Genomic DNA, 22602 nt, shown 5'->3' with positions numbered 1-22602 from the left:
CAAAAAAATCCATTGTGCTTGGAAATCAACTGTAAGGGCTATACCGTTAAATTGAAATTTGACCTCGTTTTGTTCACACGCGAGGCAGTAATAAAATCAGCATCTATTTTGTTTGCACTTAAAAAATGAAAATGGCTCGTAACACAATCGTACCGGTTACGAGCTATACGAAAATTTAAACACGCTTTAGATTGGTCAACTAAGTTTGCAAGGCACAATCAATTAAGGCATTTTATAAAGGGGTCTTTTACACTTTACCAATGAAGTCAATGCGTGTATTCACGAGTTTCTAGGAACAAGGTTGCGACGTTGACAAAGGGTGTTGATTTGGAGCAATCCACCATCGGAGCAAAAGCATTTCAAGCATTTTGAGCCATTAGCGCGCCAGATTTCATTTGAATCAAGTTGAAAAGTCGAACTGATTAATTATCCGTTCGCATGGCGTCGCAAGCAGTATTAAAACACCACGTCCATTAATTCAGGGCTGTGGAGTGCAAAAATAGCTAAGCGAAAAGAGCCATTTAAAGGGTGCGCGTCGAGCTACCGGCGGTGCTCGGCAGCCTCTGTGCTGTACCGCTGCTGGCAGAATTGCGAAAGAAATCGATTGCGAATGGCGCACCCAGCAAGATAAATTGCCCATCGAGCAACGGGCTGCAATTTGTTGAATAATTTAGCCACGCCGATTGGAATCAGAAACAGAACTGGCTGCTATTTTATCAGCGACAAACGCGCGTGGGAGCCGATTTCTGTTGCGTCGATGTCGACGGACGAAACCGCTTGTGGCTCTGCTTCTTTTGTGGCAGTGATTGTTCTCATTAAACTGCCTCATCCAGAGCACATATTAAAATGCAAAGTGGCAGCTTTTTATTTGTATTTGCATTGTAAATATACCACCCTTTTTGCGACTCTGCGGGTGGAATTTACTGCCGGCAGCGAGAAGAATGGTCGGAAATGGACAGCAGAAAGCAACGGAGAGATAGTGAAGGCGAGATAACGAGGACAGAAAAAGGGCGCGCAGAGTGTGTAGTAATAATGACGGTAAAAGCGAGCTGGTCTAAAAGCATAATATAATACTAAAAACTACATCTGATAGGGGGAATAAAACGTTTAACTGGGTGAAATGGGAGCAGGCAGGCGAGTAAAAATAGATTTGAAGCGCAGTTTTTTCATTTTTCGTAATGAGAGACTAAAAAGTTTGAACTAACTCTATTTTGTGAGCTGAATAAATCTAAAGCATGACACACTCATGTGACGTTTTTACAGCGTGAGCGAGAGTGATTTGTGGAAAGAGAAAGAGATAGCAGAGTATATGTGAAATGAAAAAGAAATCGTTACTTACCACCAAACATAGAGGCCCAATAGGAACACACATAGAAGGGAACACAAGGAGACAGAGAGAAAAAGAGACAGAATGATAGTTAGTACACCAGTTTAAAATTATGCGACATATTCAAAAATCATTAAACTCAAAGCCAAAAACCCCCTTTCTGATCTACATTTGACACGACCCAAAATTTCACGCGTCGTTCTACTATTTGCAGGCCCACGCATATTTGATTACACACAGAACCATTTTGCATATATGTTTGACAATTCAATATAGTAGGGGAACATTTATGTATTTATCAAGCCTAGCTAAAGGGTTGTGTTTGTTACGTTACAACACCAAATAAATGTGTCGGACCAAATTTAGAGATGGGAATTGTGTAGATTTATTAAATGTACACCAACAGTGTGAACGATAAGTGTTGTGTATTTACAATACATTAATGCATATTAGATCTGTAAAGACTGAAAATTATGTTCAAAATATGTTATGGTTTTATAACTGATTTACCCCATCCCCCTTTTCGTCGATCTTTTATCTTTCTTTGGAGTAAATTCAGTGCGGTGGCAAGAATGCTGTTATAGGCAATTAAATATGCGAGCAGCCCAAAATAAAACTCGGCCCCATAAATATTTAAAGGTACGTCTGTCTAACTCAAAAAAAACTAAACTTCTGTCCAGGAATACAAATAAATCCCGGTCATGTGCGTATGCATGCGCGAGCGTGCGCTTTCAAAGTTCCAACGACAGCGAGACTGGCAGGCTCGAAATAAAAGTCGGCAAGTAGTGACAATATTTCACTCGGTGGCGGCGGCAGCGTCCCTTAATAAAAGCCACCATACATTTACATACTAACAGCAGATGCAAATCGCGAGTGAATTCCATCCCGGAATTATTTATCAGCAGCCGAGCGCCGACGCACAGACTCCTCTATGCACCACTATTTCCTAATTATCGTTTGCGGTGATGTGTTTGTTTGTCGTTGCGAAGGCAGAGCGGAGCCAACGTGCGTATCCAGCGGCAGGCGCAAACAAATAATCGAATTTAGCGACTAGGCTGTCTGTCTCTCAGCGAAAACACCATTACTCAATTCAGGGAAGCTGTCAACCTAATTTTGCTAGTGTGTGCTCCAAAATGGAAGCGGGCGCCTGCTCATAGACATCAAACCTTGTTTTTCTCTTCACTGCGCGACGGGAAAATTTCCCAACTTACTTCTTTTGTGTTCACGCGAAAGAGATAGCATCTCAGCGTAACGCACACAACTAAATTGCACGTATTTTCTTATTTAGACGTTATTTTCCTACCTAGAATGCGGCAATTTAAACCAGGACGACAGGACATGATGCACGAGAAAAAGATTGTTAGCTTGTAACAAAAGGTGTCAGTATTAAACATAGGCAGCAAAACGATTTTAAGTGGAGAAAAGATATCTTTTTATGAATATCTGCACGCGATAAATGAACTAGAAATGCTAATAAGTGACTAATTTTCTAAAATAGATCTTGGAGTTTCTATGCGAACAAAAAATCTGGAATAACATTCTCCACTTCTTGAGCTTTTTATATTTGTAGCTGGATGGGAAAATAAGATTTTATTCAAGATTATTTTCCTTGTTAAAGCATGATTAAAAATTACTCGACTGCTTATGCAACCACTGGAGGCACTTCTGTTACACCGGTTGCGTAATATCTTCCTTTATACACATTCTCGGTATTTTGAATTGACAGTAAGGCAACAAAATATTCCCTAAGGAGCCTAGGCAAGGGCTTGATCAATCATGGCTTGAAATAACAAGTCATCACGAAGATGTAACGAATTTCTTAAAGTAACGGTTATATATTAATTTAAGTTGAATTATTCAAAATTTATTGAAGAGAAAATATTTTTATAAAGCATGAAATAAACTGATTTTAAAGTAAGCAAAAAACATAATATGAAATTTATATTTACGTTATGGCTGGGCTCTTAATATTAATTTCATAAAATTACCTGAAAATCTGTGTCTTTTTCTGTTTTAAAATATGTCCCAAATGATTAAAAAATCAAATTGGAAAACATTAATTTCACATAAAAAATGAGTAAAGTTAAAAAAACTTGACTACCTTGATGTAGTTTTTCTGTGATAACATGAAAATTTCTTGCCGAATTATTCCCAGTCACTATTATTGCAGCATTTTTTGTGTTTTACTCTATTGTAAAATAAAGAGCTTGCTAAGCTACCAGCCAGTTGCATTTAATTTCAACTGAAAATATTATGACCTCCTCCTTCACTGGCATCTACCAACAACATAAAAATATCCGTCTTTAAGATCTGCAGAAATGGAGGGTAGAAGACGGTGCTGACGCTCGCAAATCGCTCTGTTCCCACAAAACGCCTCTGACAAAGAGCAAAGTCGACTTGTCAAGACGAATTCGCTGAGTAGACGTTCTTGCGAAAACACGTGTCTGTCGGCGTTAGGAGCAGGCGTTTTCGCCAGGTGTCGGTGCGCAAAAAATGTGTTAATTAAGAGCGTGCCTGGCTGTGTTCGGGGCGTCGATAACGACCAAACCGCCTACGGTTGTGGACGGCGAGGAAGGTGCGCGCATTCGTCGACCACATTTCACCACCGGGCTGCTTTTTCTTACTGCTGGGCGGGTCGTTCGTTCAGCACAATGGACAACTTGGCCGGAAATGAGTGAGGAGAGAGTGAGATAACGACCATTTTCGGCAGTACGCAGTCTCACTTTTTGTTCTGACGACACCGCTCGGTGTATTCCTTTTTGGTCAAACGATATAATGACGAGAGTGGCAGGATAAAGCGAATCGATTTGCTTCGCAGATCGAAAGTCACGTCCAGCCGTTTGGCAGCGAGCACTTCCATTACTGAAATAAAAATATGTGGTGCGACTAATTGGAACTCACGTGTCCGCAGGGAGACTCGGAATTCAAAGAAAATTGCGGCGTTAGGGTTGGACTCCCCCAAACGAGATTTACTTCGGAGAATCGGAGTGAAGAGCAGGGGACTTTCACGTCTTTTGGGTACAATAACAAGGCCTAAGTGAGTCCGGAGTTACGCTCGGCCCCTGGCAATCGATAAGATAGCCACCTGCGACCCTCTGGCTTGCAGAACCGGGAAAAATTACCAAACCAACTGGACGAACTTAAAACCACACCAGTGAAATAGTATTGGATGCAATACTTCTAAGACTGTGATATTTCAACCGAATATTTTTCTAAGAAACCAATCATTGTGACATCCATTGAATCTGAAACGAATTCTGCAACATAAAGCCATTTAAACATTGATTAGAACCGTCTCAATGTAGTCTAGAGCCATCTTAATCGGTTAAAAAGTCGTGGCAATGCAAAAATGTTTTGAAATTTAAAAAAATATTCTTTTTCAGAAAGAGTATCACTATATACCGTTAAAAAAACATTGTTAACCAAAAAAGTCGGGTTGTTTTTTAAAAATAAAATAACCGTCTCAAATTCGTAGCAGTATTTTATACGCCTTCATGTTGTATTTAATTCAAATTCAAAATGGAAAGAATTTGTAAGGGAAATGTGCTCATTTATTTGCCTCCTTCATCGCGTTGCACCTGTCAATGGCATTCTTAATAACGGCAGATGATTTATCGCGCACTCGTGGCGCGGCCAATATTGATATTCGCCCGACCCTGTTGCTGCCGGCTTGCCTCCGTCGGCGCCACCGGAGCAGCTAAGAAAAATGACGCCGGCAACGCCACTTTCACGATACGATAGCCTTAATCTATGCATGGCATGTCTCGGCCAAAAAGTTGCGTGGTGTAAGTGCTTAATCACGCGTCGAATCGCGCCGCCAAATCTTTCTTTGCGATGCATCTCGCAGAATTCCGTGAATGGCCGAGCAGTTGTCGGCGTACTGCGAGCAATTGCGATTTCCTCCTCGTCGAAACCAGCAGAAAATACAATTTTACAACCTGCCAAGAAAGCCAAGGCAAATGCTTTCTTGACAGCATTATGTACTTGTTTTCCTTTCCAACGGCGCGAAAATGAGACTCGCCGACGCGTGCCAACAGCCTTCTCGCTGACGCACAGCTTGCCCCATTCCGTTCTATTGCAATTGTTCTTTTTTACAACTTTGCATGAGGCCAAGCCGGTGCGAATCTCGGTGTATAAATTTAAATGGCTGGGCGACGCCTTTATCGCGTGCCGACTGACTTTGTGTGTGTGTGTGTGTGTGTATTTTCAACAGCAGTGGATCGGTTATTTATTCACAAGGAAAGTCGGAAAATGTTCCAGATTATTTTATTGCATCGCAAAAAAGTGAAATTTGTGGCGTTTCAGCAGCCTAGATAATTAGATAATGAATAGCTGCTTTTCATCTGGCGTCACACCATTTTGATTTATCTCTCATTTTATCCACTGCGTTGAAATGAATGCTCGCGTTTTACACCGCACGAAATATTTCATTAAACGCACGGTTTCAATGCCACAGGCAACTAGAACAATATAATTAAACGAACAAGCCATGATTTAACGCACGAATTAAACGTTTTATCTCCAGGAAACGGGGAGAAAAAAGGAATTTGACTGCTTCATCAGATAATTCATCAATGTAGAGGTTCCAAGGCTTTCAAAACGCGCAATTCCAAGGTTTTAGCGTGATTAAACGTGCGCGGCCATAAAGCGAATTTGTGTTCGGGACTTTTCTATCCGGCTTAAAGGCTCCGGTCCTATCCTGGCTTGTACGCTCTCCCTGCCTCCACTGCTTGCAAATTGAATTTGCGTGTAACAACAAAACTTTTTAAGAGCACGCAGAGTTGCAGTGGGGAGCCAGGCGCAATTCAGGTTTTTTGCTTAATGTGAAAACTTTTTGATTTATCTCGCAGGTTAAAAACTAAAACGAACAACGGGAAAATTATGTGCCGTGTTGCGATAACGCGGCATCAATGTTCACCATCTACTAAGATAAACGCTGTTGATAACGTTCCGATTCAATTCCGAAGAGGTAAAAAACATGTTTGAATCGATGTCTATGCAAATGTATTTCCGCATTTGACTTACAAATGTGATCCAACATGAACATAAGAACTAAATATGTAAATTGTGTATGTAAATTTCTAATTTGATTTTGCTTCAGCTCAAATGGGAATTCGGAAGTCATAACAAGGAGCATAATACGACATCAATAAATTAAATTTAAAAAGAGCCAAAAAGGACTTGCGTTAGGTTGCTTATTGATTAAGTTAACATTTCTCAGTCCAACTTTCAATTGTAATGGCATTCCCTGTATCAAACAAGAGATAGTGGTTATGCAACCATCGAGTGCACGAGTGTTGCACCGGTTGCATACTACACGAAAACTCGATTTTAACTGAATGTAATTGGCTAAAGTGAAAAAAATCAACGGATTGAAATCGGTAGGGTGTTAACAATAAAACGGAGCGTGAAACGAAGGAGGCCATGGCACGTCCTTGACCCTGCACACCAGCCGGCAGCTTGTGTTTACACGCGGATTGCACGTCAACATGGAGGGAGAAGGAGGACGAGCCAGTTCTCATGCATGCATCCACATTACAGGCAGCGACAACGACGGTGACGACGAGATGAGGCTGATAACACACACACCTGCTTGTCTACCGTGGAGCGGTAATTCAACACGGAGCGAGAGCGAAATCAGCGGCATCATGCTCGCCTCTCGCGCGACTCAGTGATAGATGAGCGGCCGCGCTCAATTTGACGGCGGACATGAGAAATGATGCCGCTAATGAATTATTCTCTTTCGCCGCGCGCGCTTACGATGATTATAACTCGCTTCATGAGAGACGAGAGGGAGCGCCGGCGGGTGCATGGAAAGTGGGAAAACCGGTTGGAGGGTGGATTTTATTTTTTTCCTGGTAGGACTGGGCCGGTCGGCTGGTTATCGATCAGAGGGTGCCGCTACCTCTACGCCGCTTGTTGCTCTTTTCGCACAGCCTCCCTCGCAAGGTGTCATTCCGGGACTCTTTGCTTACCTTTGCATGATTAATGGCCTCGCAAGTGGCACGTTTCGCCCCCGCGGAAATTGGCATTCCGTGACCAAGTGCGCACGCAACGATTTTGTTATGGGGAAACCGTGACAATGAACCGAAATTCTCTCTGGAAAGTAGGAGTGGCGTATTCGGCTGCGGCGGCAATCTGGGCACTTAACTAAAAGCTCCAACCTCGTTTATGAATTCGGCTGATTTATTATTCTCGTCTCGCGTGTTAGGAAAGCCATCTCAATCCTTTCGGTTCGGTATTATTCTCTCGTCCGCGGTAGTAAATTTACATGGAACACGCTTTCCAACAAGTCGCTAAAATCAATTAGCGGGAAAGAAACTTTGCTCTTAGGAGCCGAGTGTGACTTTTTCGAATCGAACCATTGTTGCAAGCACATGAAGTGAGTCTCAACATTCCACACCAGAAATTTGTGCTTGAACTTTCATTGTCGCAAGTGACTGAGAGAGAGAGAGCGTGTCAGTCAATCATTGCAATTTGCCAGCCGCTCGGTTGATGTGTATTTTCGGCACACAGTGGAAACACCGTTGGAAAACTTTTTATTGGGCGAATAATTTTCACGGTGCATGCGACTTCTGGGAAAGAGAATGAGATTTTATTGCACTTTGTCAGAAGTACCGTGTTTGCCTAATCGTGGTTTTAGCAATAATTTGCTTTCGTGCTCGTGTCAAAAGTAGAGAATGAATTTACGGCGCCGAGTAGTTTTCTATTTTTCGCTCTCGACCCTCCAGCCATGCTAATCCAAGTCCTCGTTCGCATTTTCGGTGTGAGAATGTTGAAATTTACACCAGCACAGCAGCCATCTCCTTTGTGTCGCAGTGGTTTTCCCTTACAAGGTCTGCATGGGTGCAAACAGTCACGCCTTCACGCAGCCGTTTTAGTGAGGGTGGGTCTTAAATTTTATGTAGGATGGTAGTAAAAACAGGGGAGATGATCCCATTTCAAAGAGGACGCCTGAATTATCTTATTACGCGCGCAGCAAAAATAAGAATGAGATTGTGCGCGCCTAAGAGAGTCGGCAAAGCGTGGAATCGTAAAAAAGAAAACAGCGGCAGACGCTGGCCGAGTTTTCCGGCGCCAAAAGTCTTCTTGCAACAAGTATTACGATCAAATTCTAAAAAAATATCACTAAATAAGCAGTTTGTGTTTGAGGACCGCAAAATTGCGGCACTGGTCTGCAGTCACCAGTGTCCCGAAAAAAAAGGAGAGGGCAGATTTATTACGCTCCCAGCCGCAAGTCTAATGGGAAATATAATTAACATTTGGGTCCAGAAACTTAAACACTCTCTCGTAGGCACGCGGAATCGAGTGAAATGCCCTCAAAGCTTTTATTTGTCGTTGTATACTGCCCGTCGAAAAGTTTAGACGAGGGTGCTATTCCCAGACGAGTATGTTTCTGCTGCGACCTGAAGTAGAATCTGTGTCATTGTGTCGTGGAAATTAATCTGTTCAGTGATTTTCGGTTGAACTTCGAAGCACTCAAAACGATTTGGCACACCGACAAAGAGGCGCGCTGCTGTTCTCTGAGCTCCCTTTTTACGACATGAGAGAAATAATTGCGATTGTCGAACGAAAGGGCACAGTGGGACGGTTCCCAAATAAATGGCAAGTTAAGAAAATTAGATAGCCAGTTTTTACAAATCGGTATTCATTATAACTAAGACTGGTTTTCAATAGAAATATTTGCACCCAGAATATAAATTTTAATGAAGTCGAAATCAATCATTTAACAAGGTAGAAACGAAAAGCTGTGCGATCGAGAGGGAAAGCCATTGAGAGTGGTGTGGTTGTTAGTTGGCGCACGTTCCGCCTTTTTGGGCGAACACATAAAGAGGCGGGGGAGGAAAATATTTATCTTAAAACGTCGGCGAAACATTTAAAACGACTCGTGGAGCACCTTTTACGCGCGCTGAAACATTTTTTGCGTTGACAGCCTTGCCGGCCGAAATAATGAATATAAAAAGTCTCAGGAGGAACGATTTAAATGCACGCCGCATACACACATACGCACAGAAGGAGCACATAAAATAAGAATTTATCAACCCGAAAAATTTTCGTACGAAAGAGAAAGAGACACTCACCCCTTCCGCCTAAAAAAGAGGAATTTAGTCATCATTTTCATCACGGAGAGCACAGGGGAAAGGAAGAGAAAAGAATTTCAGTTAGTGGGAGAATTTTTGGCAGTTTTTTAAAGGCTGAGAGCTAATTAACTCACCCCTTCCGTCGCCGTCTGATTTTCGATTAACACGATGACGTCATGGATTAGGTAAGAGCGAGCGAGAAACAAACGGTTTAGTAAAAGCGAATGGCAACAGAGGTGAGATTGATTTCGAAAAAGAGAAAGAGAGTCCTAGCGAAAGGAATTTCATTTATAGAATGGCGCCTGAATAATCAAAACCTGCTCGCAAAAGAAGGTGTATTAAAAGGGTTGAATGCGCGGACGGTCTGGATAAACAAACCTAGAGTAAGAGTCTTGTTTATTCATGTGGAAGGGATGGTGAATGGAATGTGCGAAGCTCTTTTACACCGATGGGAACGAACAGGTTGCGGGCCGTGAGGGTCGGGGAGGAGTGTATTGTTAGTACGCTGGTATCTTTTGACCTTTGTGTTTGTGGGCGACACGACACCATCAGATATTGCACAAATATGATAATGTTTGCAGAGTGGCAACTGAGAAAGAAGAAAAGTGATGTAGGTCGACACTTCCACGGCCAGCTGAGAGGAACACGAAAAGAATGGGGCGATGAAATGAGGATTGGGCTGGGGGAGCGCAACCTTTCACCAAAAGTTGCGTTTCGGGTCACTCTACAGCCTGCGCGATTTTAATTTTCGTAAGTGCGACCGAGGCTTTATGGAATAAATCACACTTGCTGTTCTGCGGGCCCCGAGTTTTGCCAACCGCTGGCAAAGCTCCCTGTGTTATGAATTTTTGGCAACGTCCCTTCGGTTACAAACAAAAATGCGAACCTTTTGATTTCAGTCAATCATCAATTCGCTGGCCAAATAAACAAACTAATGCTCTGTTACAAATAATTGAGCAATTTCTGTTGTGAAATCACGTCAGATTAGAATTAGCTGTTCCCATAATTAATTTTAGTTAACTTATGCCCCAGTTAATTACTATCACAATGTGGATGATACCGCATTGACAATTCAGCAGCTGTGTACAAACAAATTATTGAAGTATTGATGGGTGCTGAACCATAATCAATTAAATCCTTATCAAGCTGTTTTTATAGTACAGAAATAAGGCCCTGAGGATGCAATTACACCCGTTACATTAGAGTTAGTAGCCCAATTCAATGACACAGCAAACCAATTAATCATTTAATTATTCAAACAACCGAAATTCGCGCATCGAAAACAGAGCGGCTGCCTGGTTGCTTTTTCGACTGTGTGCGGCGTTGGTGCGAAAGGGCGAGACCCATTATGAATAATGGAATGAAATACGACGCCAGAACTCGGCCTATTAGCAGCTGTGTGTTGCTGTTGAATGCAAAACCGGCGACGCCTGCAAACGCTGAATTGGCAGTTCTGTTGCGCGTAGAGCGCTGACGTGGTCAGGAATTCAGCGCGCTCAATCATTCAATTGTTACGACCTTAGGGCATGCGTCACTGTGCGGTGACTTTTTACTAATGAAATACTGTCATGCGGCATTTACCTTTCCTGTATCATTGACTGAAAACCAAACGTTCACGGCTCAAATTTTGTAGAGCACCATAAAATTAAACCGACCAAAAAATAGCAGCTAGTCGAAGGAAAAAAAAACATTTTTTGGAGTTATACCGGAAAGCACCTGAATTCTTCATTGAGACGTAAAAATAAAGATGAACACATATTCACTTGTGCAGAGAAAGTTAAAATAAATAAATTAAACAAAAGTTGGTCGCATGATTTATGACAACGACTATTAGAGCAAATTTACGCACAAGATCTGTCTCGGCCAGGACAATCGGAATAAATTTATTCGTCAGCAAACAACTTCGCGAGGGTTGATTAACAAACATGTCGCCTAAACAAACACGGGGGTGCAGTGGGTGTCACCCATCTCTGACGGCAACGCAAACTTAACTGGCTCTCGAGAGCGTGCTCACCTACGAAAGCTGCCAAGGCGGCAGGCAAGTAGGCACAATTTATTGCTCTTCCCCGACCCGCTCTCGTGTTTTACTTATTTATCCATTAAGCGCACGGCGGCGTTTGCCGACAGCACACTTGCAGGCATGCGAATAAAAAAACACGTGGTAATTGAATTGGGCGCATTGTTGAGCGCAGGGTATTGTTGTCTCTCTCGCGCGCGCTTTTCCACGGTCCTCAGGGATAAGGAGTCGGTTACGGCGCCCACCTGGTAGCACATGTGCTGTATATATGTGCGCAATTGCGCATATTGTGTCTGCAGGCTGCGAGTGATCGATCGCCGACCTCAGGTGTCGGCCCTTTAGGCATAACATAGAAAAAAAGATGGCTGGTGGGAATGGAAATGGCAAGTTTCGAGTGAACGCAAAATTAAGGTAATTTGAAATCGAGCTCAAGGGGTTTATTTTTCGTCTCGCACATGCTGTTACTTCAGAATCGGCGCTGGAATCGATTTGGCTAAAAAGAGCTGCATTTGAAGTCGTGCCGAATCTCGCGTGATGCGGCGGTTGCTTCTGCAACTCGACCCCAAAAGTTTTATTTCCCCTCGCTTGAAGCTTCAAGCGTTTACCGACCTGCATTCTAAGCAGGCGACTGTCCCGTTTTATAAACTCTGGCGTGCCTAGAGTCTCTTTTGAGCGTACTCAGAAACCGAGAGAACACGCGAGAAAGGCAGAACGCAGATTTCCAAATGCAATAAGAATTTAACGCGAGGTGACACAACTAGCTCTCTGCAACTGAAACAACGCGCAAAGTTTCTCGCTTGTTGCGCACATCAGACATCAGGTAATTTCAAACTAAACCCATGAGCTGATTTTCAAAGCATTAACTAACGAAGGAGGAAAGAGGAAGAAGTACACAAGGCGTATTAAAAGAGAGCGGAAAGGCGGGAAAATTGCAAAGAAACTTTATGCAGATTCAGGAAAATAAGTTAAGCCAAGTTTCCTCACTCCGACAGAGTGAGATAAGAAATAATTTCTTGGCTGCAACCAAGATTGTGTTGCAATTTAAAATCTGATGGGAATAACGAGCTTCATATATACGCAATTATAAAAAGTTGATGAAACGCTGGGTAATTTTGCTGGAGGAGGGAGGTTGGGATTAACTTCAAAGTTGATCAATTTTGTGAACAATATATATCAGTGAGAAGAATTCCAGTGCAACCTGAAATTGTAGAATTCGTGTGAGTACAATTTGCAGCAGGCGTTGCGAGAGCAAAGTTCACAGAGCAAAGTCATCAAGTTGATGGCAGAGCAAGTTAGGCACGGAGACATTTTGTTGAAAGCATATTATGTATGCGAAATTGCTTAACAGATTGATTAAAAATTCGGTTGGCTCCTCATACAATGCATCAAGCAGCAGCTCGCTCAAGAGTTGTACAAATACAAAGCGGAGGGAGCGGGAATCGCGGTCTTGACAGCACTTGGCTCGGCACCCTGTTAGCGACGTTCGCATTGAGGGTCGTCAAATGAATGGGCGGGCCAAATTATTCCGCTCCGCTCTGATACTCTGCTGCTGGTAATATTGAATTCAGAGCAAGCCGCAGAGGTTCTCGCAACACCTGCTTTACATTCAAGACACCAACTGCATGCCGGAATTAACTTTAGTACCGACGACCAGTTTTTGTACATAAGTGCGGGTACATATTTGCGCCGAAAGTACAGTAGTAATAGTTTGAAGTCGCAAGTGTGAAGTTCAAGTCACAAGGTAGGAGTTAACAAGCAAAATGGAGGTTCGCTCTTACCGAAGGGTGTTCGTTCTTGACATTTTGCAGCGCCTTGTTTTGTGGTGCCGGCGATGTTGCTCCTGCCGATTTGCCCTCTGGTATGGAAGTGCCTGCAAGATTTGACGATGTACCTGAAGGTGTTTTGTTCGGTGTACCCGCAGTCCTGCAACAACAAACAACTTTGGTTATAATAGTGTACTTGATAGTGGGGTTGATTGTTTGGCTTGTGGCAACTATGCCGCGAGTAACAGACTTGTGCTGTGAGCAAGTAAGGCATACTTTACAACGAGAGCACCGTTTTAGAGCAACGCTTTGAGAAATTTCTCCCTCAAAAGCATATAATTAAAGGGGTGCAGTAACTGATGAAATTGAAAGCACGCAGAACTGTTGATTAAATCTGATGATGAAGATTAAAAACCAGAAAATTTGCTCATACCCCAGACTGAGTAGTTCCAGACCAAGAACTTGCAAAGGAAATGTGTCAGCTTGTAATCCGTAATAAATATTCTATTAAGTTAGAATCTAGTCTTTGGACCTACTTTTTAATTATAAACTGGTTTCTATAATTATGAGCAAGAAAGGCAGGTCCCAACAGTTGCTGCTCATAAATAAATTTTGTCACAATTTAGAAAATTTACGAGAAAGTTCAAAATTTTGAATATACCAGGAAACTAAAAGAATTTTTATTAGCAAATTTAATGTTAAGTTTACTTAAACTATGAGACACTGAAATCAGTTTCCTATTCGTGATTTTGATAGTTTCAACTAACTGTAACTTGAATGGAGAAAATTGGTCAAATGAGAGTAGCGTGTTGAGAAACGCACAAAACTTTCAACATGCGCACCCGTCTCGCAATATATATATATGCCCAGTGGGCACAGCAGATGGGAAAATCTGAAGTGGCTTCCCCACCAATATACTGCATCGAAGATATTAGAGAAATTCCCCCGGCGAATAATTTAATCTTAGCTGCGGGGATAAGCTCGGCAAAACAGTATGGGGACCGAAAAACTTAATTAAATTTTCGCTCGTTGGTGGCGCGCCGTGATTCCATCGGGCGCACGTTTTAATCACCTCTCCGACATTCATTGCCCCTGCAAACGCTCAATGGCCGTAATATGCATTCCGCCTGATGCTGCTGCGCATAACCTCACGCACGGGCAATTGCACTTTATCCACTTTTTAATTAAACCACTCACGAGCGCAAATTAAGCGGAAATGGTCGTTCCGGCGAATGCCTACACTCGCGGTGGTCGATATTTTTATAACTCCTTCGCACAACTTGCTTGCAAATCGAGTTGCGCGCGATTTGTATTTTGGTTTCCAACCGAGCGAACTAGCTATATGTCGTTTTTCGCCTCTCTCTCTCTCGGAGCAATCCAACGACTGTCGTTTCCATTTGCAAGTTGACGCCTGGCGTTAAGTGCACTAGTTTTCGTTCTCTGTGGCTGGTGACAAAGTTGGTTGGGCGCATTCGAATTCCGTGAGGGGAAAGACGATTCGTCGCGCCGGTCGATCAGAGCAGCTCTGTGCGCATTGTGCAATTCAGTCGGCAATAAAAACTCCCTGAAGTCCGAGCAGTACAATTTCATTCAGCAGTAGCAGCGCATGTTAAAACTTGCATGACAAAGTCTCTTTAGCGCCAGTGAGAGTTGAATTCGCAAGCAATCGCTTATTCAGCAAACCATCCAACGCAAGCGATTAAAAATTTTCAAAGCTCATTATTGAGAATCGCAGGGATTTTCACGTTCTTGAATTGCTTTTTTGGTGTTTTAGTTGCACTGCTCAAGCAAGTAGGCAAAGAAAGTAGCTGAATCTCCTTTTTTCTGGAACTGACAATGAGAGATTCCCAAGTTAGGAATTAAGGGTTCTGCTTGAATTTAAAGTTGATGATAAAAGTTCCAATATGTCAAAAAACCCACAAGTGGGCACGAAAAAAGCAACTCTCGTTAATTTTTACTTTGAGCCATTTCATGCAAATCCCGGCGAAAAAACCCCCACGGCTGTTTGCAACACTCATTCGGTTATGGTGTCACCGGAGGTTGGTTCGTTATGGAACTGTCTCTCATTCCCAACGGGTGAGCAGCAGTGTGCTTTCACCGCCGCGAAGGCGCTAGAAACCCACTGGTTACATTCGAGTCGAGGGTAACGCATGCAGACGTTTAGGTGAGCCAGACTTTTGAATGCTAATCTTGAGCTTCGCATAACATTTTCACGTGCTCTAAATTCTGCTCGTCACAAATGGGGCGCTCATTTTATTCGACAGCCTGCCGACGCACGCAGCTGCCGACACCTGGATGGAAACAGAGACGTGAATGAATAAGCCTCTGACAGGATTTCACTGTCGCTTCAAAACTGAAATTTGATGGCCAATTAGCTCTGAATATTATGCAGCAAAAGCAAATTTTACACAGATTTTCCTTGCTACGTAATAACAAAAACCTCAACTCCAAAGCACGACGTATACATGTTTACAATTCTTAACAAAAAAGTTCTGCAATGAAACACACCGCGTTGAAATTGAAGTAGGGTAATTTGCAAGCATCCTCAAGTTGGTCTTCGCTCTTTGTCGTACGTCGGTGATGCGTGTGTTTTTGTGTCAGCGGCATGGAAAATAAAGAGGATCCGTTTGCGGTGTGTATGGTATGGAAGCTGAGTGAGAGCAGGATGAAACCCGAGTCATCAACAACAATATAATACGAAGGCACGCACGTCCCCTCATTCTCTCTTGTTCGTTGCCTGCTCGCTTAATAAATTGCGTGACCATTGTGCTCTTAATTACACAGGCCCGCGCAGCTGTATTATTATCATTTGAGATGCTCTTCCACCTGAAAGGCACACCCATTTATAATTTTAATCGAGCAAAAAACACAAGTTCCTTCTCTGCCAAGCTCTAGGACAAAAGAAACAAGCTTTTTAAAGCTTTAAATTCATGGGTGCTAGCTCTCGAAGACCTAAAATAATTAATAAACTGTCTCCAGGTTTGAAATTTATTTAAATTCACACGTGCTCATTTCATATTCAGCTGCAGTGCAGCTATATGCAGCGAATAAATCAAAACGCCAGGTTGTCGTGACAGTGTACAAAAAATATTTGGAAATGAAGGGGCTTGAGTGAAGGAACATGCGCAAAATGCCTGAGACGTGCCGGCTGATTTGGGCGTGAAATAAGGCTGTTGGTTTCATTGGCCCCAAGAGGACGAGATGAAAAAGGCCAGATAGCATGATTTCATCTATTGCAAAACTTTCGCGCCCGCCTATAAGTTATGTAGTCGGCAGGGAAAAAGCGATGATTTTCAGCTTTTGACTTGCTCCAGGGAGAAAAGATTGCGAAAGTTAGGCGACGGACATAATAATATCTCTCGTGAATCTTAATCCCGGCTCCTAATCAAGATTTATCTGTTTGTTTCGCTTCAGCGGATCAACATGCTTGTGTTAAGTCGTATTTCTTTCTTTACCGCTGCATATTATGTATAAATGTCATGAGCCATTTGCAAGAGAATAAGCTCTGTTACTTCTGTTATTTGATTCTTCGAGGTTGCTGTTCAATCATTAATAGCCCTAAAAAACAAGGACAAATCAAGCAGAAGTCAAACCCTTTCAAAAAGTTTGACAAATTCCATGCTGAATGATGGATGCGTATTTATTTTTCCTCCATTTGATTTTGCAAAACGTTCAGGCAAAAACACGTGTCTCCTGTGGGCTACAGGGGCACCCACCAGCAGTCATTAATTTTTCGTTAGTCTTCTGGCAAACTCATCAATTTCTAATTGCGAAAGGGGGCATCAAGCGATGGCGAGCAGTCAGATTGATTAATGCGTGCCGCTCTCGTAATCGAACAAGATCTCGCAGGCCATTTCCCGTCCTGCTGCGTGTGGGACCGCTCACTTTGTTAATAGATTACACACCACGTGCGGTGAAAAACGCACGAAATAAACAATTACAGCCGAAGGAGCGAGATTTTGAGGCCGCCCCTCACTCACCCCGCACCAAGATCCAGGAGAAGCGAGGGGATAAGTGCTAGGACGGCGCCATCGTCAATTGAGAGAGGCGCCGTTCACGACCTCCTGCTGATGAGCGATATCCACCGAGCTATTTATTGCTCTTTCAAAAGTTCAAAGTTGAAATAAACTCGAGCTCAGGTGTCCAGTCCGAATATTTTAATTTTGCAACTATTGGGAAAAAAGAAAATATTTATTTACTTCGTAAGTATTTAATCGACCTCCATTCAATAAATTTTTAAAGTTGAGACTTCATGTAAAAATGTCTCTGGAATTTGCAAAATACGATTTTGTGATTTTTTAATTAACAATCTGTTGGTAGAAAAATGTGATATTAATTACATACTTGATAAGTAGAGCGTCAGTGCATTTTTTGATATTTTTCAAAGGTTCTTGTGCAGTTAATTAGTTGCATAACATTATTTATAAAATTTTCTGCGTCTCATTGCCTGAGATTTCAATAGTTTTTTTTTAAATTTATTTGAAAATATGCAGTAATGTGGTAACCCATCAAAAAAATCTTATCCACCCGTTAATTAATTGAGCGTTGAACTATTGTTAATCCATGCAATCAACAGTATATTCCAATGCAATATCTCTTGAACCAAATCAATACATTCGGTAGGGACAACCCTTCAAACAAATTAAATAAAAAGGTTGAATGCACAAAGAGTATACCAAATCTATCGACAGAGTCGATTGGCACCGTCAAGACTTACTGAGTGAGCTATCGGTGGGTTAGTCGACTTGCCAAAATGCGCGCAGGGGACACGTGCTGTAGCGCCCTGTGGTGGCTGAGGCGCGCGCCATTTCAATCCCATCGAGTTGTGTCTTGCAATTACAAAGTTTAATTACAAGGCGACGAGCGGTGAAAAGGGCAGCTTTGGCGCCGGCGGTCGGAGCTGGCCTCTGCCTGGAAGCTGTTTCCCGTGCAAAAACGCTGCCGGCAGAAAGAAGTCCATCCGCTTTCGCAGTCCATCCATCGTTCACTTTATTCGGAGGCCGGCTAACACCGCAAGCAAGAGAGCTTCCTGATTGATTCAATCTCTTGCTGAATGCGCGCAGCCTCCTTGGTGCCGGCCGAAAATAAGAAGTGTTTTGTGCGTGGATAACAGCCGGAAAAAAGATTTCAGATAATTAACTGGGGCCTGAGTGCATTTGGATTTGAGATCCGTGAAAGGCAATCGATCTTGTGAGAAGCGGATTAACGCAACTTGTTCGTGGGGAAGCCCGTTAGGGTTTGTTATGTAATCCTGGGAACATTGTGTATAAAATCAATAATAAGTCGCTATGAAAAAGATTCAGTATTTGAATCGTCTAGCTGATTTGGAGCTTTTGAAACGGATTGATGCACTCAACTACAATTTAAATCAAGTTTCTTCGATAACAGTGAAATATTTACAAGCACCAATCCAGAGCTCGTAACGTGATAACATTATAAACCAATTAATGAATTGATAAAGTCATTCATGGTATTACAATACCGATATTCTGTTGGGAGAATAGAATGGAAAATCGAAAGCCAATTAAAGAGGACTGATACCGCAAAACCCCGGAAATTCCTTGATGCCAATGCATAAACTAAAATCCTTAAGAACTCAGTTAAAGCCAAAATTGACCTAGGTAGCACAATATTTATTTTATTAATTTTTTATTAGAAACAAGTGGTTCCAAAGTTAGCATGATTTTCACATGGTGATGATTGTCTTCCTATTTTAATTTGTAGCAAGGTCCTCTATTTACTATTGCACTTTGTAGAGAAAAATGTTAAAACTATCAATAAAATCAACTGTTTGTTGTTTCCAAAAATTTTAAAAATTTTCAATTTTTGCAATGTATGAATCCACAGAAAACCATTTCTAACAACTAATAAGTTGTTTCTCAAAAGTATGGTAGAGACAGGATACGACAATCGTCTTAGGTTCTGTGTCTACCATCCATATTTTCTAGAAATGTATTTTGTTTGTAGCTGGCAATAGTTAAGTAAGGACCTAGCAATGTCAGCAACGATATAAAATTTTCAGGTTTTACGCGGAATTTTAATTTTAAAAAATTGTTTACTTTTGATTTGTGGATGACTTGATATCCCTCTGTCGGAATTAACAACGAAAATTTAAATATATTTTAGTAGCACTTTGAAAATAACATTAGCTTTGGCTACGACTTAGACAGAAGCTACAAAAGTATAGGTTTAATTTGGCACAAACAAATTAATTATCTCATCCAAGGGAATCTAGGTGTACATCAGCCTCTTTAAATTTTTTATAATTTATTAGTTAAAGAAGAGTGGAACAACTACATTTCGAAGTATCTTAATTTATCGTGCCATCAAATAAAACTATAAGGCTATTTTGACTCATTCGTGCTACTGCAGAGTGAACTTTTCCTTTTAAAACACCGCAAATCCATATGACTGTCAACGCAAATTTGCGCACGACTGCTCTACTATCGATTCACTACCCTAAATAAACCACATTATTCCCCGGCCTGTTTTCGCGTTTCGCATCCAAACCACATGAGTGGGATACAGGCGCAGAAAAACTCAGTGCAGCCGAGGGCGGAGATGGATTTAAAGCACGCGGCGTTATTCAAGCAAGGTGGAGCGAGTTTGGGAAGACGCAAGGGGTATCGATTTTTGTCGCGGACGGCTCTCATCTGTAAACGCACGACCCCCGGGCAAATGTGCCCATTGAAGAGAGACAAAGAGGAGGCTTTCGACGCCGTGCAGAAGAGGAGCCGTCAAGAGTGTAATCAGCACCGCTCTCCACTTGCCGCTCATGCAAATATCGTGTGCACCAACCCACCTACGCTAATCGGCCACCACACTCGGTCGCCTGCCCACACTTTGCCAATTAATATTGCTCGTCATTCAGCCAACCATATACCAGGCCCTCCGACCACAACTTGAGACCAAATGACCCGAGAGCTTCAACTTTGTCAACCGCAGGTGCAGCGATGTTTCGTCTTGGTGCCTCGCTTAACTGGCACTTTGTCTCACGAGAGACAACCCCATCCAGCTTCCTGATTTGAGAAGCATCTCGGTTGACAATAATTATTACTTGATTATTCATAGTCTGAATTTTACAACATGAATGGTATTAAATGGGAAATATATAACTGACATATCACCTAAACTTTTTATATTCGATTGCAAAACTCATACAATATAATAGTTTTTAGAAGAGGATTCTCCACTTTTTGAAAGTAGCGATCTCGTCAGATTCGTTTAGCCTCTTATAATGTAAACCAATGTTAGTGGTTCAAATTTTTTGATTTGGCAAAATTTCATATTTAAAGGTACCGCTTAGTTTAAATTCAGGTGAAATTTTGTTTACAGACAATTTATGATTAGATGAATCGAGATGGATGGACACAAAAATTAAATTCAAGATTTTCTCTCGAGGGGTTTGATCTCGGCTCTGTAGCTTTTATATCACTTAATTAGAACAAAAACATATTCTGGAAAGCTGTTGCTTTGCCAAGAAGTCAAGATGTGACTGGCAGACAGTGATGGTGTAGCCTTGTCGCAAAGCCGTCCCCGACGTGACCTCCGTTGCGAATTTGTGCGGGAGTTTTCATTAGCGAATCTGTGTGAAAATTTTGCGCAAATGTCTCAATTTTGCAAATAGCATTATTTTCTTTACTCAAAAACCCTCGTAGGCAAGGCAAAACTATCACTAATACAGAGGTAATTGTCCCCCCAATCGAAAAACCCACCCCCTACATGAATTGAACAAAATAATGAACATGCAGCGGCTACAAAGCCGAGCTCCTATTCCTTTTTCAATTTTGGTTTGGGGTATTGTTCGTGTTTGTTGATAAATTGTTGTTTTACGCCGTTTGTTGGAAAAATCATTGTGCAAAAGAGAGAGATTTCATATTCAAATTACATAGTTTTCGCCGGATTTCTGACTAGTCAAATTGCAGTTCATAAATACCGTACGTTTAATTGTAACGGACCCAGATCAAGTGGATAAATCCTCACTCTAATTTAAGTCGTTTAAAATCTGGCAAATGTAAATTACGATTTGCTGAGAAGGATATTCTGTAAGTTTCAATTGAGATTGTTGTTGTATACTATGCTTAAAAATTATTTATTTCCTTACTTGTTGAATCGATATAAATGGGGTGTATATGTAATTAATTTTAATTATGCTTCATGACCATCTTAATGTGCCATGAAATGGGGTTTGCATGGTCCTCATCTCCTGCTTTCTCATATTTTCATTTAACGTTTCTCTTGGAACGATCCAACGTAAAATGTTATTAGCCTATCAATTATCTGGAACCTAAACATAAGTTTAGACCACTTAAAAAAACGAATAAATCCCGGAAATTTCGACGGTCTCGTTCCTCGTAAAGGTCTGATTAAAAGCCAGAGTAACGCGTTGCCTAACAATACGCTTGGTAAACTACGCATTTGCAGATAGCAAATGTTTCTGCGCGAGCAACAAAAACAAAAAGTGGGTCACGAGCATTCTACTGAGTGAGAGTTGCATTTCACTGTAGGGTAAAAGAAACCTGTGGATGAGTGCGCACGGCAGCGGCACTACATTAGCGTGAAATCCCCGTCTTTTCTATATGGCTTGTATTTACTCGTGCCGGCTTGCATGACAATGGGCGGCACGAGTGTGTTTAATGCACACTGCCGAGAGATAGAGAGCGCGAGAGAGAGGGAATCCTCATTGTACTTACTCTAGTTGAGCTCTACAGATGATCCAATCCAAGCCGACGGCAAGCAAGAACAAAAGAAAGCAGAAAACATATTAGATGAAAGGCAAACACACGTCATAAGTTTAGGGTGTTAAGCATTCACATCATCATCATACATACAAAAACTAGAAAGCAAACAATGATCGTGCAGTTCTTGAGATGTATTTACGTGTCATCGGATGAGAGAGAAAATTCTGATAGATAGGACTCGGCTATTTATGGCGTGACAGCCTGACACGTTGCGGTGGATAATAAATGAACAAATGTGTGTGCGATGTGATGAACAAGGGAAAATGCGCGTCAGAATTAAGCCGGCAGCTGTTGTTATTTCCAGCAGGTATATCAGCGCAAATAAAACATAATGATCTGTTTGCGCTGCCATCGGCTCAATAGTTTTAATTTAATCCTGCCACAGCCGCTGCGATCGTGGTCGTTACAATATACCGGGAATTGGATATTTATCTGATTGCGGATACTTTTGCCTTTAGCTCCTGCGGCGTTCTTTTTTCCTAGGATTATATGCATTTAAAACTGCCTGACGACGAGAAAAGTTGTCATTCAGAGGCGCGCAGGAAAATCGGATTTCGCTTCAAAGGCGAGATCCATTTCGAAATTAAGAGTGGATTGAAGAAAACATCAAAGAACTAATCGTGATTTGCATGTCAGTCGCTATTTTCGTGAACTGGATCGTCAAGGCTTATTC

The 22602-nt window shown here is 41.9% G+C and overlaps 1 protein-coding gene across 8 annotated transcripts in view; it reads right to left on the bottom strand.

Annotated features, from left to right (window-relative positions):
* The window catches only part of Syt7 (Synaptotagmin 7), a 177598-nt gene that overhangs the window by 15487 nt on the left and 139509 nt on the right, over positions 1 to 22602 (bottom strand). For 5 of the 8 annotated variants that reach the window (XM_065487801.1, XM_065487799.1, XM_065487800.1 and 2 more), the window contains one exon: positions 13204 to 13348. In XM_065487801.1, the coding sequence (XP_065343873.1) occupies positions 13204 to 13348 (145 nt within the window). Of the gene's footprint in view, positions 1 to 1339; positions 1593 to 13203; positions 13349 to 21881; positions 21894 to 22602 lie in introns of those variants that run through there. The other 3 variants (XM_065487804.1, XM_065487802.1, XM_065487806.1) reach the window with 2 other exon arrangements.

The sequence above is a fragment of the Cloeon dipterum genome, chromosome 4, assembly GCF_949628265.1.
Source record: "Cloeon dipterum chromosome 4, ieCloDipt1.1, whole genome shotgun sequence".
In the NCBI taxonomy this organism is placed as follows: Eukaryota; Metazoa; Arthropoda; class Insecta; order Ephemeroptera; family Baetidae; genus Cloeon; species Cloeon dipterum.
This window is presented reverse-complemented; position numbering and strand designations above follow the sequence as displayed.